At 53.0% G+C, this 26,106-nt stretch overlaps 1 protein-coding gene across 1 annotated transcript in view; it reads left to right on the top strand.

Annotated features, from left to right (window-relative positions):
• The window catches only part of DSCAML1 (DS cell adhesion molecule like 1), a 366,671-nt gene that overhangs the window by 311,201 nt on the left and 29,364 nt on the right, over positions 1–26,106 (top strand). Inside the window, exons 20-24 of the mRNA XM_077839967.1 lie at positions 11,443–11,582; positions 19,499–19,652; positions 20,079–20,196; positions 20,519–20,682; positions 21,739–21,837. Coding sequence (XP_077696093.1) covers positions 11,443–11,582; positions 19,499–19,652; positions 20,079–20,196; positions 20,519–20,682; positions 21,739–21,837 — 675 coding nt within the window. The remainder of the gene's footprint in view (positions 1–11,442; positions 11,583–19,498; positions 19,653–20,078; positions 20,197–20,518; positions 20,683–21,738; positions 21,838–26,106) is intronic.

The raw sequence follows: 26,106 nt of genomic DNA, 5'->3' as shown, positions 1-26,106 counted from the left end.
TGTCCATTTTGTGCGTTGAGTTGCTAGAACGAGAGAGAAAGAAAGAAAGGGAGGTGAAGCGGCTTAGGTGTGGCTCAGTAGACGGCACGATTACAAGGTCCATTCCCATTAAATTGGCAAGGTAGTCGCCCCTGCTGGAAATTACCCTAATTCCTAGTTTTCTGCACCAATCTCTGGCAGAGAGCAGGAGAGCTTGCAACAGAACTCAGCACCTTTTTCCTCATCTGCACAAACTCCTTAGGCTTTCTTCTTAGCGTCTGTTCCCGGTTAGCTGAAGCCTGCACACAGAGTTGTTCCCTAGGGCCATTGGTCTCGTGAGTGCGCGCTGCTTTTGGAGTTTCCTTCCCAGTACTTTTTGTCATATCTGTCAAAGACCCTGTTCCTCTTTCTTCCCCGTGTCCCTTCCCAGTAAGGGCATCATCTACAGTTTTACCTGCCTAGCACCTTCTGCTCACCTCTTGGTGCCAGGTTCTGTTGTTTGTGACCCAGCACGTTCTTTGCTGTCACTGTGAGCTATCTCCTTGGTTTTCCCACTGAACGCTCCTGAGCAATCAGCGGGAACCACCAGTGGGCTTTGCCACCCTGCATCTCCTGCCCAGTCATTATTCTGCCCAGCACCTCCAGTGCTGTGAGCTCAACCTACCTCTGGGCTTTCCGGCGCAACACCTCCTGTCCAGTCAGCGTGAGCTGCCTCGGTTATCTTCCCTCCCAGCGCCTCCTGCCCAATCAGGAAAACCCACCTCTGGGCTTTCCCGCCTGGCACCTCCTGACCAGTCAGCACCAGCCACCTCAGTGATTTTCCCACCCAACACCTTCTGCCCAGTCAGCCTAAGTAGTCTCGGTGATTTACTTGCCCAACATCTCCTACCCAGTCAGCACTATCTGCCTCCAATGATATTCCCTCCCAGCACCTCCTGTGCTGTGAGCACGACCCACCTCTGAGCATTGCCACCCAGCGCCTCCTACCCAGTCAGTGCGAGCCACCTCTGGGCTTTTCCCTCCCAACACCTCCTACCCAGTCAGCATGAGCTGCTTCAGTCATTTTCCTGGCCAGCGCCTTCTGTGCTGTGAGCTCGACCCACCTCAGGGCTTTCCCGCCCAACTCCTCCTACCCAGAGAGCGAGAGCCGCCTCCGATGATATTCCTGCCCAGCACCTCGTGCCCGATCAACAAAATCCCACTTCTTCGCTTTCCCTCCCAACTTCTCCTTCCCAGTCAGCGTGAGCCGTCTCAGTAATTTTCCCTCCCAACACCTCCTGCCCAGTCAACGTAAGCCATCTCGGTGATTTACTCGCCCAACACCTCCTACCCAGTCAGCGTGAGCTGCGTCAGCGAATTTCCATTCCAACTCCTCCTACCCAGCCAGCGAAACCCACCTGTGGAATTTCCCTCCCAACATCTCCTACCCAGTCAGCGCCAGCCACCTCCAGTGATCTTCCTGCCCAGCACCTCCTGTGCTGTGAGCTCGACCCACCTCTGGGCTTTCCCGCCCAGCGCCTCCTGCCCAGTCAGCACCAGCCACCTCCAGTGATTTTCCCTGCCAACATCGCCTGCCCAGTCAGCGCGAACTGCCTCAGAGATTTTCCCGCCCAGCACCTCCTGTGCTGTGCGCTCGACCCACCTCAGGGCTTTCCCACCCAACACCTCCTACCCAGTCAGCGAAACCCATCTCAGGGCTTTCCCGCCCAATTCTTCCTGCCTAGTCAGCGTGAGCGCCTCAGTGATATTCCCGCCCAGCACCTCCAGTGCTGTGAGCTCGACCCACCTCTGGGCTTCCCTCCCAACACCTCCTGCCCAGTCAGCACCAGCCTCCTCTGTGATTTTCCTGCCCAACACCTCCTACCCAGTCAGCGCGACCCGCCACAGTGATTTTCCTGCCCAGCGCCTCTTGCCCAGTCAGTGAAACCCACCTCCATGACTTTTCCTACGCAGTCAGGACAAGCTGCGTCAGTGAATTTCCCTCTCAACTCCTCCTACGCAGTCAGCGCGAGCTGCCTCCAGTGATATTCCCACCCAGCGCCTCCTGTGCTGGGAGCTCAACCCACCTCTGGGCTTTCCCGCCCAGTGCCTCCTACCCAGTCAGCACGAGCACCTCCGTGACTTTTCCCTCCCAACACCTCCTGCCCAGTCAGCACGAGCTGCCTCAGTCATTTTCCTGCCCAGCGCCTTCTGTGCTGTGAGCTCGACCCACCTCTGGGCTTCCCTCCCAACACCTCCTGCCCAGTCAGCACCAGCCTCCTCTGTGATTTTCCTGCCCAACACCTCCTACCCAGTCAGCGTGACCCGCCACAGTGATTTTCCCGCCCAGCGCCTCGTGCCCAGTCAGTGAAACCCACCTCCCTGACTTTTCCCTCCCAACAGCTCCTACCCAGTCAGCGAAACCCACCTTTTGGTTTCCGCCCAAAACACCTCCTACCCAGTCAGCATGAGCCTCCTCAGTGATTTTCCCTCCCAACACTTCCTGCCCAATCAGCAAAACCAACCTCTGAGCTTTCCCGCCTGGCGCCTCCTGTCCTGTCAGCACCAACCACCTCAGAGACTTTTCCCACCCAACACCTCCTACCCAGTGAGCACCAGCGGCTCAGTGATTTTCCCTCCCAACACCTCCTGCCCAGTCAACGTAAGCCATCTCGGTGATTTACTCGCCCAACACCTCCTACCCAGTCAGCGCGAGCTGCGTCAGCGAATTTCCCTCCCAACTCCTCCTACCCAGCCAGCGAAACCCACCTGTGGAATTTCCCTCCCAACATCTCCTACCCAGTCAGCGCCAGCCACCTCCAGTGATCTTCCTGCCCAGCACCTCCTGTGCTGTGAGCTCGACCCACCTCTGGGCTTTCCCACCCAGCGCCTCCTGCCCAGTCAGCACCAGCCACTTCCAGTGATTTTCCCTGCCAACATCGCCTGCCCAGTCAGCGCGAACTGCCTCAGAGATTTTCCCGCCCAGCACCTCCTGTGCTGTGCGCTCGACCCACCTCAGGGCTTTCCCGCCCAACTCCTCCTACCCAGAGAGCGAGAGCCGCCTCCGATGATATTCCTGCCCAGTGCCTCCTGCCCAATCAGAAAAACCCACTTCTTGGCTTTCCCTCCCAACTCCTCCTTCCCAGTCAGCGTGAGCCGTCTCGGTAATTTTCCCTCCCAACTCCTCCTGCCCAGTCAGTGAAATCCACCTCTGGGCTTTCCCACCTGGCGCCTCCTGCCCAGTCAGTGCCCACCACCTCAGTGATTTTTCTCTCCCAACACCTCCTACCCAGTCCGCGCGAGCCACCTCCAGTGATATTCCCGCCCAGCACCTCCTGCCCAGTGAGCACGAGCACCTCAGTGACTTCTCCCTCCCAACACATCCTGCCCCATCAGCGTGAGCCACCTCCAGTGATTTTCCCGCCCAGCACCTCCTGCCCAGTCAGCGTGTGCCATTTCATTGATTTTCCTGCCCATCACCTCCTGCCCAATCGGTGAAACCCATCTCTGGGCTTTCCCACCCAGCGCCTCCTGCCCAGTCAGCACCAGCCACCTCCAGTGATTTTCCCTGCCAACACCGCCTGCCCAGTCAGCGCAAACTGCCTCAGAGATTTTCCCGCCCAGCACCTCCTGTGCTGTGCGCTCAACCCACCTCAGGGCTTTCCCGCCCAACACCTCCTACCCAGTCAGCGAAACCCATCTCAGGGCTTTCCCGCCCAATTCTTCCTGCCTAGTCAGCGCGAGCGCCTCAGTGATATTCCCGCCCAGCACCTCCAGTGCTGTGAGCTCGACCCACCTCTGGGCTTCCCTCCCAACACCTCCTGCCCAGTCAGCACCAGCCTCCTCTGTGATTTTCCTGCCCAACACCTCCTACCCAGTCAGCGCGACCCGCCACAGTGATTTTCCCGCCCAGCACCTCTTGCCCAGTCAGTGAAACCCACCTCCATGACTTTTCCTACGCAGTCAGGACAAGCTGCGTCAGTGAATTTCCCTCTCAACTCCTCCTACGCAGTCAGCGCGAGCTGCCTCCAGTGATATTCCCACCCAGCGCCTCCTGTGCTGGGAGCTCAACCCACCTCTGGGCTTTCCCGCCCAGTGCCTCCTACCCAGTCAGCACGAGCACCTCCGTGACTTTTCCCTCCCAACACCTCCTGCCCAGTCAGCACGAGCTGCCTCAGTCATTTTCCTGCCCAGCGCCTTCTGTGCTGTGAGCTCGACCCACCTCTGGGCTTCCCTCCCAACACCTCCTGCCCAGTCAGCACGAGCACCTCCGTGACTTTTCCCTCCCAACACCTCCTGCCCAGTCAGCATGAGCTGCCTCAGTCATTTTCCTGCCCAGCGCCTTCTGTGCTGTGAGCTCGACCCACCTCTGGGCTTCCCTCCCAACTCCTCCTACCCAGTCAGCGCGAGCTGCCTCAGTGACTTTCCCTCCCAACACCTCCTGCCCAGTCAGCAAAACCCACCTCTGGGCTTTCCTGCCCGGTGCCTCCTGCCCAGTCAGCGTGAGCCGTCTTGATGATTCTCCCGCCCAGCACCTCCTGCCCAATCGCTGAAACCTACCTCTGGGCTTTCCTGCCCAGCGCCTCCTGCCCAGTCAGCGCCAGCCACCTTCAGTGATATTCCCCCCCAGCACCTCCTGTGCTGTGCGCTCGACACACCTCAGGGCTTCCCGCCCCCAGCGCCTTCCACCCAGTGAGCACGAGCACCTCCGTGATTTTCCCTCCCAACATCTCCTGTCCAGTCAGCGCAAGCGCCTCAGTGATTTTCTACCCAGTACCTCCTATGCTGTGAGCTCGACCCACTTCAGGGCTTTCCCGCCCAACTCCTCCTATCCAGTCTGCGCCAGCCACCTCAGTGAGTTTCCCACACAGCATCTCCTGTGCTGTGTGCTCGATCCACCTCTGGGCTTTCCTGCCCAGTGCCTCCTACCCAGTCAGCTGGACCCACCTCCAGGCCACTCCTGGCCAACTTAGATGAAGCAGAGGCAGGCTGAATCACTGCCCTCCAGCGGCTCGCTTGCTCGCCCTCCCATCCAGCCCAACACTCATGAACCTTTTAAAGAATTTCCATGCAGCTTGCAGGCACTTCACCCTGTCACTGATCCTTTTTGCTGCCAGCTAACTAGCCTCCTGTTTGTGTAGTTCCCTTTTTGGAAAGGGATTGCATTGCTGGGGATATTGCTCAGCTACATTCACCTCTTGGACCAGATCATGTGCAATGCTTAGCACTCGGGCTGTCAATTAATCTCAGTTAACGCACACGATTAATGCCAAACAAATTAACTAGATTAATTTCAGTCCACTCAGTCCTACTTCTTGTTCAGCGAAACACTAGACAAACAAGTTTGTTTACATTTACGGATGATAATGCTGCCTGCTTTTTATTTACAATGTCATCTGAAAGTGAGAACTGGCGTTCAGATGGCACTGTTGTAGCTGGTGTTGCAAGGTATTTACATGCCAGATGCACTAAACGTTCGCATGCCCTTTCATGCTTTGACTTGTAGGCTCTAAAATTTTACATTGTTTTGTGCAGTTATGTAAAAAAAAAATTCTGCATTTGTAAGTTGCACTTTCACGATAAAGAAATTGCACCACAGTACTTGTATGAGGTGAATTGAAAAATAGTTGCTTTTCTTTATCTGTTTACAGTGCAAATATTTGTAATCAAAAGTAATATAAAGTGAGCACTGTACACTTTGTATTCTGTGTTGTAACTGAAATCAATATATTTGGCAATGTAGCTCAGCTCTGAATATTAGGGCCTGGGTGACTGAGGGGCAGGAAGCCAGGCAGTGCAGTTTCCTACATTAGTGTACATTAAAGTGCTGTTGTAGGAGACATTTCTAGCCTAAAAACATGGGCAGGAGCAGATTCTGGCCAAAGATTGTTAGCGGAGAAAGATCCTGAGTGTGTGTGTGGGACGGGAATCCACAGGGTCTGATCCTGCTGCCAATTGAAACCAATAGGAGCTTTACTGTTGAATCCAGCTGGAGCAGGAATCGGCCCAAAGTTAGCTGCTTTGCCCAGGCCTGGCTCTTTTGTATGCATATGATCCTCACTGCCATGCTGAGAGCCTTGGAGTGCAGGAGGGGATGACTGTGGGGACTGGACCACCGGGTGTGAACTCTCCAGGACTCTTGGGTAAATGAAAGCATGGGCCCAGCCCTTCACTCTATGAAGGCCTCTAATCTCCCTGCTGTCGCTATTTCCAGTGAGCCCGCCACTGGCGGCAGGTCACTGGAGAAGCTGAGCCCCACACAGTGTACAGTATTCTATGTGTGGGGCTTCAAGGCGAGTCCTTAAAGACTATCTCTGGCAGGTCCTGCTGCTCTTTCTGCAAGAGGATGGGATTTGCCTTGGAAGTCCTTAGAGAAATATCCCTTCCCCCAGCCTTCACTGTTCTACAATCTGCTGCTTAGCCAGTCAGCTGTCACCCTGACCCCCAGATGCGGCTGCATTTCAGAGGTGCTCTTTGTGTAGGGTTGGAACGCATTTTGGGATAAAAGGAGCTGTAAAAATACAGCAGGAGCTGCAGCTCTGGGCCTGGTGGGGTAAGCCCAGGGACGCTGGGCGACGTTGGCAGTGCACTTGCCAGTGTTGTGTTATCAAAAACCGGATTTTTGTTGCTGTTTCTGCATGGTCCTTATTGCAGTTGATACGTCTGTATTTTCAGCTCAGTGGGCAATCAGTTTACTGGCTGATGTGGTGCCAAGTTGCTCCGTACATCTTTAGACCACTGCAGGCTGCAATCTGTCAGGGGCTTTTTGGACAAGCATATGTTTCTCTACTTATTACGCTGATCTAGTGCACTTTAATCCAGGCACCTAATTCCAAGGAGCTGACAAAGTCAGCCCTGCTCAGCCTGATGACCAGTCCTCCTCCCCCTCGAAGGAAGGGGACCCAGCTAGGCTAGATTGCACCAGGGCAGAGGCAGAGCATTCTCTGCCCTACAAGAGGCCCCCATTCTGCAGCACATTCAGGCAATGGCAGAGCGAGGTGCAAATCTCCCAGAGATGGGTAAAGGGCACACTGCTGTATGCTGGGCATAGCTATCTGCAGCTGTGCTGCCCAGGCTGCTGGGCTGCCCAGTCTTCTGGGCAGGGACCATGAATATAAGAACGGCCATACCGGGTCAGAGAGCAAAGGTCTATCTAGCCCAGGATCCTGTCTTCCGACAGCGGCCAATGCCAGGTGCCCCAGAGGGAATGAACGGAACAGGTTGTCATCAAGTGACCCATCCCCTGTTGCCCATTCAAAGCTTCTGGCAAACAGAGGCTAGGGACACCATCCCTGCCCACCCTGGCTAATAGCCATTGATGGACCTATCCTCCATGAATTTATCTAGCTCTTTTTTTAACCCTGTGTGACAGACCCAGACCAGTGGGGTACAGGAGTCTGGCAGAAGGCAAATATGCTGGCCACTGGATGAATAGTTTTCTGTTCCCTGAGTGACCAGAACAGGGGCTGTGCTAGAGCAATCAGGAACCTGCTAGAACCAATTAAGACAGGTGAGCTAATTAAGACACCTGGAGCCAATTAAGAACATACTAGAATCAATTATGTCAGGCAGGCTAATCAGGACACCTGGTTTAAAAAGGACCTCCCATCACTTAGTGGCAGGAGTGCAAGGAGTGAGAAGGCGGGCTGCTGGAGGAGTGAGGAGTACAAGTGTGATCAGGCTTCAGGAGGAAGATCCTGCGGTGAGAATAAAGAAGGTGTTGGGAGGAGGCCATGGGGATGTAGCCCAGGGAGTTGTTAGCTGTCATGCAGCTGATACAGGAGACACTGTAGACAGCTGCAATCCACAGGGCCCCGGGCTGGAGCCTGGTGTAGAGGGCGGGCCCGGGTCCCCCCCATCCCCTGACCCGACACAGGAGGAGTTGACCTGGGCTGTGAGCAACACCAGAAGGGAAGGTCTAATTTGGAAAGGGATCTGGCCTGTCCCCGACCCACTAGGTGGGCCACAGAGACTGCGGGGATTGTTCTCTGTTTCCCCCATGCTGGCTAATGATGAGGTTAGCTGAGTGAATGACAGGTTTGAGTCTCTAGCAAAAGCAGCCAAACTGCGGCCTGCCGTGAAGCTCTGAGGCGAGCAAATCCGCCAGAAAGCGCAGGACCCACCAAGGCAGAGGAGGAACTTTGTCTCATCTGTTAGAGGCTTGGCCTTCACAACATTCCCTAGGAAAGACTTCCACAGGCTGACTGTGCGTTGCGTGAAAAAATACTTCCTTGTGTTTGTTTTAAACCTGCTGCCTATTAATTTCATTTGGTGACCCCTAGTTCTTGTGTTATGAGAAGGAGTAAATAACACTTCCTTATTTACTTTTTCTACATCCAGCATGATTTAAAAAACCTCTGTCATATCCTCCCGTAGTCATCTCTTTTCCAGAGGCCTTTGGTTTGTCCCTGCTCTCAGGAGGTATGTGGGACTCAAGTGGAGGGATCCGGGTGTGGTCCAGTGCTGTGAGAATGTGTGGCACTGTGCAGTCCTGTGTCAAGAGATGGCCCCTGCGCTGGGGGCGTGTCTGAGGAAGCTGAGATGTAAAGGAAACAGGCTTAATAGCCACGTGGGCTTCCCGCTGCAGAGGGGCCCTTGAGTTATAAGAACCAGGTGAGGAGATGGCACGGGGAGAAGAGAAGGAGCTTTGGAAATGGGAGAGGAGCCAGAGAGCCAGGAATCACTGTCTCCAGCATTAACATGGGAGAGCTTTGCCAGCTGGGGGTGTGAGGGAGATGGTGATAGCAAGTGCCTCTGGGGAGGGAAAAGTTTCGCTGTGAGCATCCAGCAGATCTCATCTCTCTGGGCCTCAGTTTCCTCCTGTGTTATATGGGGAGAATTCTGATCCACTTGCTGTGGGGGTCAGGGGCTAGAGCAGGGCCTACCGCAGCTGTTCTAGGATAGAACTACGGTTCGCTCCACCTGGCTGGGGGTCGGGGGTAGGATGGGTACCAACACCCTCCACACCAAGGGACGTGGGGAGTTAGGGAGTGTGTGTGTGGGGAGCTCCTGTCTCTCGGGAGATGGAGCCACTGTGATGGTTCTTTGAAGTCCCCAGGCCCAGAAGAGGATCAATCCCGACCAGGGACGAACGACTCTTGCTTCCAAAGTTTCTGCTTTCTGTACGTGCCCTTGCTGGCAGTGCAGCCCCTTTGCACCATGGCTCTGGGAGTGGAATGAGATGATCAGCTGGCACTCTCTGGGAACTCCCTGTATGGAGCTATCCCACAAGGCAGCATCCTTGCAAGAGGGCTGGGGGGGCTGGCTGTGCAGCAGGATCATCCCCAATGTCAGCCAGTCTGGGGTGAGCTCAGACACCACAGGAGTAAGCAGAGTGTGAATTCCTGGGGATGGATATTTAGGCCTTTAGGAAGAGCGGGGTGCAGAGGTTGGATCATTATTTTTCCAGCTCATTTCCATACCAGCATGTGCCAGAGTCGTCCCCCCTACACAGGGCAGTTGAGTGGGGTCTGGAGAGGTCTGTGCTTTGGGTTGTGGAGGACATTTGGAAGCAGAAGAAACAGTCAGTGCAGTAAAAATAACCCAAGCCCGGCCTCCTGCTGCCAAACCCATCAGCACTTGGTGAAATAAACACTTTTTTTTAAAAAGCTCTGGTTATTTAAATATTTACACTGTCTGCCTGGCCTACTTTAATTCCATTAACGAGTTTGAGTGTTTTCCTGGCTCTGTGCTGTCCTTGGGCTGGGAATAGGAGACAGGGGCCCTGAGCCCCTCAGCTGCCTGTCTTTGGAAAGCACCAGATGCTGGGAAGGCACATTAGGGTAGCGTAAGGATAAGCCAGTCGGGCATGTTAGTGGATTAAGGAGACAGACATTAAAAGCCAATCACGGCTTCTAAATATGAGTGTGAGCTGGAATTAACCCTCCTGCCTCCGGCTTGGCAAGAGGCAGGTGCTGCCCTCCGTTAGGTGTGGCGACGCTGTTGGATGTGGTCTCCTGACAGGTTGATGCCCACACATGAGTGGACCCTCAATCCTACAGACGAAAATCTGCAGGGAGGGGCGCAGGAGTGGGCAGCCTCTGCTGTCCCTGCTCCTGACCATGGGGCCCTCTGCAAAATCAGGATAGGGATCTAGCATTACCAGTGTGTGAGGGGGGCTAGTTGATGTTTAGAAAGTGCTTTGAGATCCTGGTATGATAGGCGTCCGGCAGAATAAAGTGTCCTTGCATTGCATGGAGCCGGGGTGGGAGGCAGGGCTTTATGGGGCCACAATGTACAGCCTGTATTTCATGGGTATTTCGGCTGCACGGGGTGGTAGATATGAGCACAAGTCAAGACATAGCACGATGGTGCGTTGTTGACAGCAGTGATCCCCCCTCGGAAGTAGATTTTAACATGAGGCCTTAGAATCCCCACAATGTTAGACAGCAAAACTGTCGGGCATCACAGCCCAGATGCCACCTGTGCTCTTGTGCTGCAGGAGGGCACCAGCAGTAACAATGTGTTTGAACCAAACATACCATTTAGGGGCTTGAGTCTTGGTCTGGGCTGAACGCTGGCATGGAAGAGAGGAGAGCAACAAAGAGGATAAAATGTTTAGAAAACCTGACCTCTGAGGAAAGTTTAAAAAAAATTGGGCATGTTTAGACTTGAGCAAAGAAGCCTGAGGTGGGACCTGAGAACAGTCTTCAAAGGTGCTAAGGGCTGTTCCAAAGAGGGCAGGGATCAATTGTTCTCCATGTCCACTGAAAGCAGGGCAAGAAATAATGGGCTTAATCTGCAGCAAGGGAGATATAGGTAAGATATTAGGAAAACCTTTCTAACTCTAAGGCTAGTTAAGCTCTGGAACAGGCTCCCAAGGGAGGTTGTGGAATCCCCATCATTGAAGGTTTTTAAGAACAGGTCAGACAAGCACCTGTCAGGGATGGTCTGAGTTTCCTTGGTCCTGCCTCAGCACAGGGGAAGGACTAGATGACCTATCAAGGTCCCACATTTCTACGGTTCTGTGAAAGCCCCAGCCCAGGTGCTTCCCACTTCCCCAGCCAAGCTCTGAACCCAAAATGAAAGGTAGGACGGATTGTCCACCACTGGATTTGCTTCCTTTGCCCCTTGGGCTGACTCAGCATCTGCCCTCCCTGGGATGGGAGGGTGAAAGGCTCAGCCCTGCGGCAGCAGGCGTACCCTACATGCAGCCTCCAGAATAGCTTTCCTCCATTCTGTGCACCAAAAGTGGTCCTGTGCCAAAATAGCATTTGCATCCAACACCAAGCCAGGGCAGGATCCAGAACCAGCCCTTCTGCAGGGTTGACTCCTTCTAGAATTGTGGCGTTCCTGGTTATGGAATTCCTCTTAGAACAAGACCTCAAATGATGTGAATGCCTGCAGACGCTGGGTGTGCAGGAAGAGTGGTCTGGCCTTTCCCCTCACGGGGAGGAAGAATCCGTGCCCTGCTCGGGAGGTCGTGGCAGATCTATCCGGCTTTGCTGAAGCTGCTGGGTCTAAAATGAATTGTCTCTCGCTCAGTTCCAGGCCCCCCCGCTGGGATAAAAGCTGTCCCGTCTTCTGCCAGCAGCGTGGTCGTGTCCTGGCTTCCCCCAACTAAGCCAAATGGGATCATCCGGAAGTATACCATCTTCTGCTCCAGCCCCGGGTCCGGACAGCCAGTAAGTAGGACACAAAGGAGCTTGGGTGATAAGGTGGGTGGTTGGCAATGAAGAATTACCCTTTCTGCTCAGTGGAGACCTCATGCACCCCTGGAGGGCATGCATGAAAACACCCTGGCCCCCCACCCTCAATATGCACCCCCAGCTAGCAGAGCCGCCTTGGGCAAACAGGCACACTTGGCTTGCCGTAGGAGGGAGCTGGGAAACATTCAGCTCCGTGCTCAAGGGGTCAGAAAGCACTCGCAGGGGGGGCCCTCGGCTACATGAGCTAATGGGTCAAATGGAAATGCAGGTGGGAAAGCCTGGGTGCTTTCTTATACTCCTAGCTGTCACCCCTTGTTTGTTTAACAACGTGCCCCACCAGAGTCAAACCCAGGGCACACGTCCCTGCCACTCGACCGAAAAAAGTAACTGTTAGCAGATAGGAGTCGTGGGCTGTTATCCCGTAGAAGGGGACGTAACATTTGTCTAGAATTTTGCATTTATTGCCTCTGGCTCATCTGGCCCTTTGCATTCCTGATGCTCTTAATCTAAAGGCACCTCTTAGCAATGATAGCAGAAGCCCACTGCTCTGCATATGAAAGCTAATCAGTTGTTTTTACGATGGATTAGTGTATTTCTCTTGCAAGGGTGGATGTTCTGAGTGCACCACAGATGGTTTCTGTCTTAGACACCCCTCCACTTGTACATCTATTGCTGTGGTGTCAGTGGTTTATGGGTGTAGACGCAGCACTGCTGTCAAGGATCGCTTGTGCTTTTAAAAAGCAACCAAGTCACAGGATCTGGTCCCCCCGTCCTTGCAGCCTGCAGGCACAGAGCCCCTCCTGGGAGACTGAGAGCAACGCTGTTCCTGTGGCACAGTTTCTGGACGGGGGGTTTATCCGACCCTGGGGGATTCTCCAGAATGGAAGCAGTCGTTTGGTGGTTCTACTTGGGTGACGCTTTCAACAAACAGGCCCTGGTGTCCAGTGCAACAGCATTTCTTGGGTTTAGAGCTTGCTAGGAGCCCTTGTCTTCTTGCAGGAAACTTGAGGGCAGAAGGAAAGAGGCCAGCGTGTGTGTGAGAGAGTGCAAGAGAGCGCACACATTTGGGGGGTGAATGCTAGTCTTCAGTAAGACTGTGAGGCTGAGTGGAGAGCCTGGCACACAGCAGACAAGGGTCGCGTCAGCTGCCCGTCAGCCCGGACCTGCAGCATCCCCGTTATTCCAGGGAACACTGTTCTCTCCTGTCCCAAGCTCTGCTGATGCCCCAGAGCCCTGACCCCCACCAGCCCCTGTTACCCTAGTTCTGACTCTCTGCTCCACAGGCTGCTAATTATTCTGAAATGGGCAGAGCGAAAGGACTCCCTCCCCCTACAGAAGTCACTCACCTCCAGCCCCTTCCTGAACGTGAACTAACTTGAATTCCTACTTCTAGAGGGGAGAAGCCCAAACTGTTAGTTACGGCTGCCCTTCATCTTCCATCACACAGCTCCCTGCCTGCAGGCCAGGCAGGAAGATGTGCCACGTGGGTAGAGGGGGCTTCTCTTAAACTAGTAGCATCAAGTTTAAAAGAAATAGACCAACTCCAGGACTGAGAGGGGGAACCTTTAAAGAACTGAGCTGGGATCCCGGGTCACTTCTAGTGTAAGGGGAAAATGGAGGAACCTGCCCTGCCCCCGTACATCCGCCCTGACATTTCCAAGGCGCCTGGCCTGTGGAAGATTCAGGCTCCTTGCGTCTGGTATCAATCCCCCCGGGGTCTATGCTACCTGCAGACACTTCCACTTCATCTACCATGCCCGACTCAGTCTAAAACAAGCTGCTTAGTGGATTCATGTTTTATAGATTTTCATGTTCTGTTGTTTACAAACCTCTCTGAAGTAAATATCTGAGTGATGTTCCAGCGGCAGGTGTGTGTAAGGGAGGCCGTGTCAGGCAGCGTGAAAATATCCCACTGAAAGCAAAACAACTCGATACCTACCTCAGAAATCAGAGGAGATAGCCCAGCTGGTCCCATTGGGTCCATCCCACTGGGTCAGTGCAGGTTGGTTCTCGCTATGTGTGGGCCGTTGGTTTCTCCATCCTCTCTCTTGGTATCTAAGACCTGGGAACTTCCCTAGGGGACACTGTTTTATAGGCTGGTCACTCTCCCTGCTGGGAGGCATTGAGACATGATCCAAAATTTCCTTTGCTCAGCTTCATCCCTTGCTCCTAGTTACACCCGCTCCTCTTCTTCCCAACATTCCACCCTCTTCACACAAAAGGAAGCCTGTACAGGAAGTCTCCTAAACTAGCCATCCTCCCTGTCTTAGGGTTTGTGTACACCTGGAAGTGTGAGTTTAAAGCAGACTAGCTATTCCTGATTAACCGCTTATGTGAACACTCTTATTCCAGAATAAGAGAATCCACACAGGGAGTGAATCAGGAATAACTCCCCAAGTAGACAAGCCCCTGGAGCACTACACAGGAGTATCCCATGGTGCATAGAGGAGGGGGGTCTCCTGCACCTTTCAGAAGACCCTGCTCTACTAGGCAGATGATCTTCGTCTGCCCTGCTCTCCATTAAGGGAGGTATCACTCTGTGGGCACAGCTCTCCTGTGCACCCCTTGCTGTATTTTAGCCAAACTCTGTCATGGGGATACACTCCAGCTGGGATTCCCAAAGGAGCCGAGGAGAATTGGTGTCCAAATCCCATAAGATTTCAATAGGCACTGGCTGGGCGCCTGCCTCCCTTGGGAAATCCCAGCCTTAAGTAAATGGTTTGAATTTGGGAGCCTCAAAACCAGTGCCTAAATGTCAGTGGCCTGGTTTGTCCAGGTGCCGTGCAGCTAGTAGAATCAGGGCGCTGCATCCTGTCAGGACCTCAGGCTGCTTTTATTCAGGTGCTAGAGTTTAGGCCCTGAGCCCTGGACACTTTGGCCTTGGCATTTCCCCTCTCTCTCTTTGTGGGCTCCCTCTGTCCCTGAACTGTTGTTGTTCTGCTCTGAATCTCCTCTGTTGGTCACTCTCTGGTTCTGGGTGCTCTGCAGTATGGGGTTCGGGCACAGAGTGGCAATTCCTGCTCCTTGATGTACCAGCCCCAGCTCGCCGAGGCTTCAGGCTTTTATATTGCATTGCAAGCACATGCCCAGTTAGGCCCCTTTAGCCCCTGCCAGCACCCAGGCTGGGTCCAGTTGTGGCAGTTGATCTTCTGCCAACTCCTAAGAGAAGGTGAGGGTTCATGTCCCCATTTCCATGGGGCAGGTGTAGACTGGTTTCTAGACTGATGCCATTTCTACTTTGCCGGGGGAGGGGGAAGGAAAAGCAAAGGATATGAAACAAAGCGGCCGCTCCTGCTGGAGCGGGATTCACAGCAGCAGGACCCAGAACTGGGTGTTGCTCTACATGGAGCAGGGGAGAGGGATTAATTGGCCTGGAAAAAATATAAATAATAGAGCCAAGTGGTGTGGATGAAGGTCGATTTGATTCGGCTCCACACATGGTGCAGGTCCTCACACCCCTGTTACAGAGGGGATTGTGCAAACAAACGTGTGTACAATTTGCATTGGATCATAATCTCGCTAGCTGTTTATTATCTTCCACCACCCATCCCACTCCTTGTCCCTGCACGGATTTCAAAAGGGCAAATTTACAAGACGTTTCTCTTACCAGCAGCCGGCCGAAATTAAAATAAAAATTAAACAGGGTCCCATCCCGTCTTCATGAGGGGAGAGGTTGACAGGAGGTCTGCAAACTAGTGCTTATCAAAAGCTCCTTCTCAAATTCATTTCAATATCTGAGCCTCTGGTTTCCAGGGCAACATAATCTTTTCATCAAAGCAACTGGTAAAACCGCTGGGATCTGATATTGTTTTCTTGGCATAATGTCAAAACTGTCATTTGGTTAAAAAAAATTATGCATACAATATAATATTTATATCTGCATATCTATGTAATGGATATATTTACATATATTGTAACATACATGTCTATATATATATATAATGTGACTTTGTATGTACACACACACACACACATGTAAATATGTGTATACACGATTAAGTCTCTATTCTGTGGAATGAATAGTGTGTGTGAGTGTGTGTGAGTGTACACATGCACACGTAAGTGTTTTTACGTATGTGGGTCTATACATGTGTATGTATATATAAACAAAACATCCCTCCTATAGACTAGAAAATTAGTTGTTGAATTCCCTCTCCCGCACAGCCCATCCCTTCCATTGTGACTGGGATACCAGACAAACGACATATTGATGATGGGCTGGGTGGATAGCTTCCGGTTGTTTGACAGTTGGGCAGTTTGACGCCGCGTTTCCATGCCCCTATGGTGGCGTGACGGTGAGGAGCAATGGCCCTGGAAGGTGCCTTTTATCCCAGCTTGGCATTCAGCCCCCTCTGGTTTCAGGAAGTCTCTGCCAGTCCCTGTTCATTAGGGGTCTTTTCTGGAGCAGGTTCACTGTCCCAGAGTCAATGGCTTTCATATCCATTGCACTTGGTCACGTGCTGTGTGTGTGCACTCCTGCCCTCACCTGGCTCACCCACCAATGGGAGAAACGTCCCTAGTGATGTAAAAGCCAGAGATTGTTGTTTAGCTCCAGTGTCAGAGGCATGTGGTTTTGGAGAAGCGGAGGGCCTGAGTGTTAGATCCTGGGGGTTCATTGGTGGCCAAGACTAACACTGCATGGGGCCATAGATCTCTTAGAGCCTCTGCATGCCAGATTTCCTGTGAGTTCTCCCTGTTATCACTGCTGGGAGCAGCGGCTGTAACGTGCTGGCTGCCTTGTCTGAGCACAGGATAACAGCCGCTGCACTCCATGAGGCTCCTCATCAAGGATCTCTGTTACCCCTAGTCCAGCCATAGTTTACCACCCTTCTTGTGGCTCATGCATCCTTTATGCCAGGGGCTGCCTACAAAAGTGATTCTGCTGTTCTCTGAGCCCTCCCTCAGGAAGCACTAGAGAGGGAGACGTGTGGTCCGGTAGATAAGGCACTGCTCTGAGAGTCAGGAGCCTTGATTTCTAATACCAGCTCTGTCACTGTGTCCGTCCCACTCCCACCCTTTGTCTGTCTTGTCTATTTAGACTATAAGCTCTTTGGGGCAGTGATTCCCTCTTATTCTATGTTTGTTCAGAACCTAGCAGAATGGGCCCTGATCTCGGTAGGAGCTGCTAGGTGCACCATAGTATGGCTACTCATAACGAACGGGTAACGAGATCAACTCCCCATCTTTTATCTCCTCCTCCCATCCCATAATATCAGGAATGTCTCTTGCCCCAGGTTGCCCTCAGTTCCTTAGTGCAAGCTCCTGGAAGTTGCTGTTGCCAAACGGTTCTCATGTGCAACAGCGAGCCCCGTGGTTGCTATGTTGCTCTGCCGGTTTCCTTTCCGTCGGTCTGTTGCGTGGGAGAGAACAACTGGAAACCTGGCTTGGCACTCAGCTTTTCTTCTCTGGTCTGTTTGATGTCCAAAGGGCAACTGAGCCCACAAACAATGTGCCAGAAATCTGCGCAGGAGCAGGGCTAGTCCTAAATGCAAGTGAGACAATTATGGTTGCACTGGGGCAGCTCGTTATGTGAGTGGAGTGGGTTTGGGGGTGGGGTGATTTTATCCATTTATTTATTTGAAATAAACCTGTCTCTTGGCTCCAGGATTTTTGCATGCTCTGCAAAGAGGGGAGTGAGGAAGGGCCCTATGCAGTACAGCAAGTGAGAGGGTGACGAAGAATTGTCTGTGGGAGGTGGGGGGAGCCATAACATGGGGTCAGTATTTTTGATATTGAATTTTGGGCTGGATGAGGCGAATGTTTTGTTGCATGTTTCACACTGAGCAGCCACAAAGCAAATTGCTGGGGGGAGGAGAAGGGTTCATCGAGCCATCATGGGCTCCTGCCCTCCCATCCTATACTGCTCGTGCTGTAGATCAGCAGGAGGGATCGTGGGCCCTTGGAAGCGTGATATCGCTGGAACACATCACACCGATGCTGCCATCTGTTCCTGAAGCTCAGAACTGGGCTCTCTGGAGAAATGACGACACCAGCCAGTTTACACTGGCATTGAGAAATGCCAAATGGAGCTGGATTAGCTTTCAGAAACTAGAGCCAAGCAAACCAACACAGAGAGAGAGAGCCGCTCTGAGTGCTACCCGGCCTCTCCAGCGATTGTGAGAGCGGGGGGGTGGCTCTCTCATCTCTAACCTTGTGCCTCCTTGGGCTGATGGATCCTCGGCAGAGGAAGGGGATGGAGGGGGTGGTTTGCAGATTTTGCTAGCTTCCCTTTACATAAACATCATGAGCCTTTTGAAATATACCAGCGAGAGGCCTGGTGTGTTTCCAGAGCTCGACCACACCCACCTTCCTGTGTCTCGCCCGCCTGCCTGCGATAATCCTCCCTCCTTGGGGACATTCGCAGACAGCAGGAAGAGGCACTGGACCACTGAATGTCGACTTTTATTGGAAGTCCTCAGGAGCAGCAGCAGCTGCTGCCCTGCTCCCAACAACCCGTGCTCCCAGCCCATCGGAGCGCGAGGTAAGGGGGACACCTGTGAGGGCAGCGCCCCCCAGCCCCTGCAGGCGTGCTGCGAGCTGAGCTACAGGGTTGATTGGGTACGCCATGGGGCTGGAGAAGCAAGTGTTGCTCTCCCCGGGTTGTTCAGAGGAGATGCAAAGGCAGGGATTTGGGGCTGTCCCTTCCATGGGACGTTAGCCAGGAGTTGTTAGAGAATGCATAGACTGGGGCAGGGTCTGTCTCTTTATTCCCTGGGCATGCAGCGCCTAGTACAATGGGGTCATGGTCCATTTGCTGCGATAATTCAGATCATAAGTCAGGGTTCTGCACTGCAAGGCCGCAAGCCAGTGGCGGCTCCCATCGACCCAACGTGCGCTAAGTTCCCTATAAATAGCCACACAGCAGGGACCTGAAGAGGATAAAGGTTGGGGGAGGGGGGAGCAAGTTGGGGCTTGCAGGGATGCTGTGGGTCTCTCCCCCGGCCCCAGAGCTCCCTGCTGCCAGCAGGGGGGAGAGAGGCCCTTTCCCCGGAGCTAGCTGCTGCAGCTGGCAGGGAGAGGGCTGGGGGGAGTTCTCTGGCCCCAGCCCCGGGGCAGCCTGCCTGCACCCCAAACTCCTCATCCTTGCCCCCACCTCAGAGCCCGCAGCCCCAGCCGAGCCCGCAGCCCCAGCCAAGCCCCTCACCCCCCCCGCCACATTCCAACCCTCTGCCCCAGCTCTGAGCCCCCTCCTGAACCCCTCATCCCCAGCCCCACCCCGCAGCCCTCACCCCCACATCCCGACACTCTGCCCTAGCCCTGAGTCCCTCCCACACCGCAAATGCCTCATCCCCAGCCAGACCCCACACCCCACCCCCTGCCCTAACCTGGGCCACCTCCCACACTCCGAACCCCTTGTCCCCACCCCATGTGGCTTTCCCTTCAAAGATAGTGAAGACACTGTAATAAATAATAACATATAACAATTTGCTTAATCTAGATTAAAAATACCCCAAATGCTGGAGCGTCCACCACTTTTTTGGGAAACTTCCCTGGCAAATAGCCCTCCCTGGAGGGCCTGCCTGCCCAGTCCCTAAATGTAGGTGTATTACAGGTCATCCCTCTGTGCCCAATCCCTGTGGCTTGCTCCACCCCAGCCGTGGAGTCTGTGCTCATTAGCAAAAGCTCCAGCGTTCAGCTCTGCGGGTCCCTGTCTGATCCTGGGGTCAGCCGAGATGGTGGCCGTCGCACAAGGATAATCTGAGGGGGTCCCTTAAAGTCAGGACTAGTCCGAGCAGGGGTTAGGGTGCCCAGACTGTTGTTATGACTAGTATGGCTGTACTGGGGGTGGGGCGGGGTTGGTGGCTGCATCAAAGCCTGGGCAGGAAGAGGTGCATGAAAGGGGGTTCACCTTGTCCTGGTTAACCAGCTGCATCCCCTCCTTCCCCTGCCAGGCCCCCAGCGAGTACGAGACCAGCCCCGAGCAACTCTTCTACCGCATCGCCCACCTCAACCGCGGGCAGCAGTACATGTTGTGGGTGGCGGCCGTGACCTCGGCGGGACGTGGCAACATCAGTGAAAAGGTCACCATTGAGCCTGCTGGGAAAGGTGCGGCAGGGCCTGTGGGGTGGGGTGGATAGATGGGATGGGGGCAGTGGGGCTGATTGGAGGGGAGCTGGGTCTCTCTCTGGGTAACAGAGTCCTGGGTGGGGTGGGGGAGGTCATCTGGCATTTAGGTTTGGCTCAGTGTAGAGGCGGGGGGCCCACTGCATGTCTGGATTCAGGCTCGGGTTTGACATGTGCCCTGGTGCTGGCTCTGGGTCGGCCCCTTGTCTCCAGGACTCGCCATAGCCAGCACCTCACGAAGCGCTGGCTAATCCATCTGGCTAATCCACTCGGAGCAGGTTCTGCGTCATCAGCAAAGGTGGTGAATCTCAGCTCCCAGTGCAGCAGGGTGGGCTCTGCACTGGTGGGATAGGCAGGCTGTGTGTGCGTGGCCCGTCCAGCCAGACTGACATTCCCTTCTCCCCACAGCCCCAGCCAAGATCATCTCCTTTGGCGGCACCGTCACCACTCCGTGGATGAAGGATGTGAGGCTGCCATGCAATTCAGTTGGGGAGCCGGCCCCTGCCATTAAATGGACAAAGGACAGGTGACTAAAGCCTACCTTTTCCCCGCCGTGCAGCCTCTCGGGAGGAGCCCTGATCCCTGTGGCAGAGAGGTGGCAAAGGGGAAAAGCTCCAGAGGTCCTTGTTCCCTGGGAAGCTGACCTTTTGTTTGGGGGCACTGCCTGGCCGTTGGCCTGTGGAATGGAAGAGCAGCCAGGCAGTGCTACACGCCATCTGGGCGGCTCTTGGGCTCCTGGGGCAACACGCTCTGGAGCCCCATCCGTAGGCGCTGGGAGCTTCTTGCTGCTGGGAGGCACGAGTAGGGATTTACACTGATAAGCTGCTGGCATTTCTCGTTCCTTGCAGCGAGGATTCTGCCATCCCAGTGGCAGTGGACGGACACCGGCTGATCCAGGCCAACGGCACGCTGGTCCTGCGCTCGGTGAAAGCCGAGGATTCTGGGTATTACACCTGCACTGCTACCAACACATGGGGCTTTGATACCATCATCATTAACCTGCTGGTGCAAGGTAAGGGCTGTGCCGGGATACCCAGCCTGGCGTGCTCGGCCATGCGCTGCCTTTGTCCGCTTGGCCCATCATTACGAATCTGCTTGTTTCTGGAAATGGCTGGACAGAGATTTTCTGTAGACGCATCTCGGCCTCTGGAGTTGTTCGTTCAGCTCATCAGAGCTTGGGATTAGTTGTTGGAGCTCTGTGATTGGCCACTTAAGTTACATGCAGTTGTTTGGTCCCTGATTTGGCAGCCTTCCCTTTTATATAAACTACTGTTGCCCGAAGCCAATCACACTTTGTCACGAGTCAAGTTTTGTTTTACAATTAAATGAGTTTTGTCATTGGGCCTGAGAATTGCTTTCCACAAGCCCATCCAAACACCGCTTCGCCCCATGAAAGTGCCCACACTAGCAATGTAGCTATGCACTGGTTCTGGTCTCACCTAGCCTGGTGCATCCATCCAGCTGAGCCGCCCTGGAGTCTATGGAGTTACATCAGTGTGATGCCTCTGTGAGAGCCGCCGGCATTTCCCTCCCTACGTTGATGCTAATGAAGCCATGAAGTTGTGTGCACTGGGAGGGTGGGGTCCAGTTGACCTGTTGCTAGTGATGCTGTTGTGTTACACTTCACTTTTCACTCACTCTGGAGCAGGGAGGTGAGACAGGATTATTTTGTTTTCTGTTTCAGGACCGTCTTACTCTCAGGTCTTGTGCATTAAACCATGGCTGCTGTCTGGGTTGCTAGGGGGTGTCCGAAACATTGAATTAAAAAAACTCTCATGCAAAAATTTGCCTCCATGTTAGGTTTTGCTGAACACCTTGTAAACTGCCCCCAAAATCTGTACCTCAAAGATCCAAACATTAGATTTTTCTCCACACTGTGATGAAGCTGCATGTCTCTTCCCAACTAGATGAAAGGATAGAGGGCCATCCCTGGGCACACGGGGCTCAGTGCTCAAAGGTCATCCATGGGCACGGGGCTTGTATTTGAAATTAACCCTATAAAGGTGCAGATGCCTGGCTCTGATTCCAGTGTGAAATGGGCTCAGTGACTTTATGCTGTTTGATCTAGTTCCCCCAGACCAGCCACGCTTGACTGTATCTAAAACCTCAGCTTCATCCATCACGTTGGCCTGGATTCCTGGGGACAACGGCGGCAGCTCCATCAGAGGTGAGATGGGGAAGGGACTGGAGAGCATCATGAGCTCTGTGTGGCTGGACAGCTGTAGGGCTGTGATATTGAGAGCCCAGGTTTAAGGTGCTGAGATTCCCTCTTTCTGCTCTGCACGGCTTGTGCTCCACAGCCGAGGCCAAGGGAGGAGAGGCAGTGGCATAAATTCTGGGGATTCTGCATGCCCTTCTCAGGAAGGGGCTGGGGAGATGGCAGATCCTGTGTCTGAGCTTGATATTGCTAAATTTTCTGGGGGGGGACTGCCATGTGTGAGTAGCTGGGTCTGCTTCGCCCCTGGGGCAGCAAAGCCAGGTGGAGGCACATAGCCTCAAAGAGGGAAGGCCTCATGGCTTTGAAGCTGCAGATGCTATCACATTAGGGCTTAGCTTCTGGAGATCCTGACTGGCCTTCTGAGGATGAATGATGAGTTTGTCACGGAAGGTGCAATGGCATGCATCCTTATTTTGAAGGAGATCCTTGCGTGGCTCCCATGGTGGTCAGTTGCTGCTCGAGAAGAAGGCTGGAGATGCCATGTCATTCACACTGCCATGCCCTGACACAAAGCCCAGAGTTCCTCAGTTTGCAGCAGAGATGTAAAAAGGCCATGTTTGGCAGTAGGCAGAAGCTTGGTTCAGTTTGGGAAGAGCGCATGGTCCACTCTTGGAGCTGAGAATCGAGGGTCAGGACTCCTGGTTCTACACCCAACTTCAGGAGGTGAATGTAGTCTAGTGGTTAGAGGATGGGAACGGCGAGTCAGGACTCGTTCTGTTCCTGGCTCTGAGAAGGAACGTTAGTCTATGGCTTAGGGCTAAGAACTGGGAGCCAGGAGGACTCCTGGCTTTTACTTCCAGCTCTGCCACTGACCTGCTGGGTGAGTAAATTATTTAGTCTGTGTGCCTTGCTTTCCCCATCTGTAAGAGTGATGCTTCCCAACCTTGCAGGGGGGCTGCAAGTCTCAATTAATTGGCTTGTTACATGTTTTTACAAGATCCTGGGACTGAAGTGGCTTGCAAAAGCCAAGCTGCTAATTGCTATTTCTGGCTGCCTGGGAGATCTCTTGTAGCTACCTGGTGTCTACGAAGCTTGGACCCTGAGTGACTAGGGCTCATCTCCTGCCTCCCTCTACCCTTCCCAGCAGATCTTGGACGGCTAGAGAGCTCTAGGAATTTCCTGGCTTTCCAAAGCCTCCTTTCTGCTCTGATTCATCTAATGAATTATATGTTGAAACAGCTGCAGACTGGGGGTGGGGGGGGAATAGAAACCTCACTTACAATTAATTTAAAAGCATGAAAGTAATTACAAGCAAATCTCCCCAGCCAGCAGCCTTTCACTTCAGCGGACTCTGTTGATACATTTGGTTATAATTGGATTAGAAATATTAAAAACATGCTGCATATAAAAAATCAATAAATAACTAAAGGCCAGGTGTCTTGTCCTGGCGAATCGTGGCGTGAGCCTTTAGAACAGGAGTGCACAGCTTGATGAAATCCCCCGTCCCGGGCTCTTCCCTCTGCAAAGCTCCTTGGTGTTGGCTTTGCAGGGGGAGACAGCACCATCTGATGGAGCTGGTCTGGAAGTGGCAGGACGGAAGTCTGGTGTGAAATGGGCGTTGAGATCAAATATTGTCCGACAGTCAAATCACACAGGCGTCTGAGAGTGTCCAATTGAACATTACTACGTTCATTTGAATATTCGTTCATTTGGCTCATGACGCACATTTGCACAAACGTGGGCCTCTCTTCCTGTTCTATTTTTGTTTAAGAATGAGCGAAGTAAATGCAAAAATAAATAAACCTGTCAGTGCAACACGAAGGTTGAGATTTGCATATATAAAAAAAGTCAAGACATTCCAAGTTATGAATCCCACGGCAACAGTAAGTCTTCCTCATTGCAGGAAGACAGTGACGTGAACCCTATACTCATGATGCGTCAGGTACACCAGCTGCCACCTTTTGACTTTCCTCGCTCTTTTGAGTGTCTAACAACAACTGTAACTGTGTACTGTGTTTAGTTGAGATGAGTGTGTGTATTATATGTATCGGTCCTGTATACGATCATTCAGCTATAAATTCAACATCTTAGATCACCGTGAAAACATCTGTGAAGTCAAGCACAGTCCTGCATTACCTGACACAGCAAATGTTCCTTTGTCCGTAGGTTCTCTCACCAAAGTAACTGAGACAAAAGTTCCTAAGGCGGGAATCCAATAGCCACATGTCAGATTCCCATTAGAGAGAACTACAGTAGCCATGCACGAAGTTCATTGAGCCCTAGGAATCTGCAGTCCATCCTGGGAGTTATAGGTTTTACTCATTAAGATACTTGGCTCCATTGTAACATCAAAGAGCTCCCGTTGAGCAAACAAAACAGCATTTCAGTCCCTGCCTATGAAATGAATGTGATCTGAAATACCCCACCTTGGGTCCCAAGAATTTGTGTCCTGCCCCACTCCTAGAGAACAGGGGTTAAGAGCAGCCAAGGTAGGCTGATTAGGGAAGCAGCCACAGCTGGGGCCATGCCAATCAGGGCCCAGCTGGCCCTGATAAAAGGGCTGTGGGCCAGAAGGCAGAGGGGAGTCTCTCTCTCTCTCTCTCTCTCTCTCTCTCTGGAGAGAGAAGGGCCTGGCTGCCTGGGAGGAGCTGAGCAGGGTACCTGAGGTAGAGCGGTGCTTGGGGAAAGGCAAGAGGAGCTGGGGAGCTCCAGCCTGGTAACGCCCCAGGCTGCAGGCCTTGTGCAAGGCCTAAAGAAGGTACTGGGGCTACAGAAGTGCAGCCTGGGAATAGGCAGAGGCATCTGGTCCTCCCTCCTCCTCCCCCGCATTGCCAGTGATGAGTGACCATTACAGGCTGCAGTCTGCCCCAGTGAGCAGGGGTTAGATCATGACTGGCAGTAGCCACTGAGGCAAGGTGGGTTTAGAGGATTGGTTATTCCCCTGGGAGAGGAGACCCAGAGAGTGGGGGCACTGCTGGGGCAGAACCCTGAGGTAAAGGGGCACCAGGGTCCGGGAGGGACATGGGGCCTGAGGCAGGCGAGACACTGGCAGCAGAGGGTGCTCTGAAGCTGGAAAAGAGCTAATTCCAAGATGACCAGCAGGAGGCACCCCATAGGTGGGTCTCCGCTTTGCTACTGCACCCTACATAATGGTGACCAAGCTGAATGTAGTCCCTAAACCAATGACTCCTGCACACACCGACTGTTATCAGAGGATGCAGAAATAAGAGCACCCACTCAGGCACTTTGCAAAGCGAGCCTGGAGATTTCTCTGCACCACATCTTAAAATCTGCAGAGACTGGCAGACATTTAGCGTTCATAGGGTGACCAGATGTCTCGATTTTTATAGGGACAGTCCTGATTTTTGGGTCGTTTTCTTATATAGGATCCTATTACCCCTTCCACCCCCTGTCCCGATTTTTTACATTTGCTGTCTGGTCACCCTAAGCATTCAGTTCAGTGCAGACTATCAGAGGAGAGAACGACACTGTGCTCTCTCTCTTAGGGACGTGTGTTAATCTCGTTTTGTAGTTCTCCAACTCTGAAATAAATCCTTCAGACTGGGAATGTGTGTTTGCTCTGTGTGTAAACAGAATCATAACACAGGGCTTGTGTGCACGGGACACTCTGTTCTAAACTACAGGGTTATGCTGGCTCAAACTGTAACAGTGTCATTATTCCACTATAGCTAGACAGGGCAATTTCTCTGTGTAGAGAAGCCTACAGTTAAAGCAGCAGTAGTGTGTGTGTGTGTGAGCAAGTCATTTGTTTGGGAATCTTGCGTGACACACCTATGGAAGTGAGGCCTTTGAGCCTTGCTGGAATAGATTATGCGTTAGGCATTTGACAGGTGATTCTTTGTTGTGCGTATTCTGGGATTGCAAGGGGATCGGCTCAGAATAATAATCACCTCACTGAAGTGTAACAACTGCTTCTTTGTGTGTATACGAGCCTGCCTCACTCCCCAATAAAGCCCCGAGAGCCATTTTGAGACATGTTGTTGATGGGAGTGTAACAGGTTTATTCATCTAGGCCCCGGTGTGTTTCCTAATACTCTTAATCATGTGAAAGGAGGCAGCATTCAATGACAGAAGCAACTTCCTAGCAGCTTCCCAAGGGAGCCAGTTAATTCTGGCTTTCCTTTTATAGCCTCACTCCAATCAATCACATTCCCCACTCACCGAACTCTGATGCGGAAACAAGTAATTGGTGAAAATGCTATTGATGGTGCCAGGTAGGACGCTCCGTGCCCCAGGGAGCGAGATCGAAAGGCAGGA

Source organism: Eretmochelys imbricata, chromosome 22, assembly GCF_965152235.1.
Source record: "Eretmochelys imbricata isolate rEreImb1 chromosome 22, rEreImb1.hap1, whole genome shotgun sequence".
Classification (NCBI taxonomy): Eukaryota; Metazoa; Chordata; order Testudines; family Cheloniidae; genus Eretmochelys; species Eretmochelys imbricata.
This window is presented reverse-complemented; position numbering and strand designations above follow the sequence as displayed.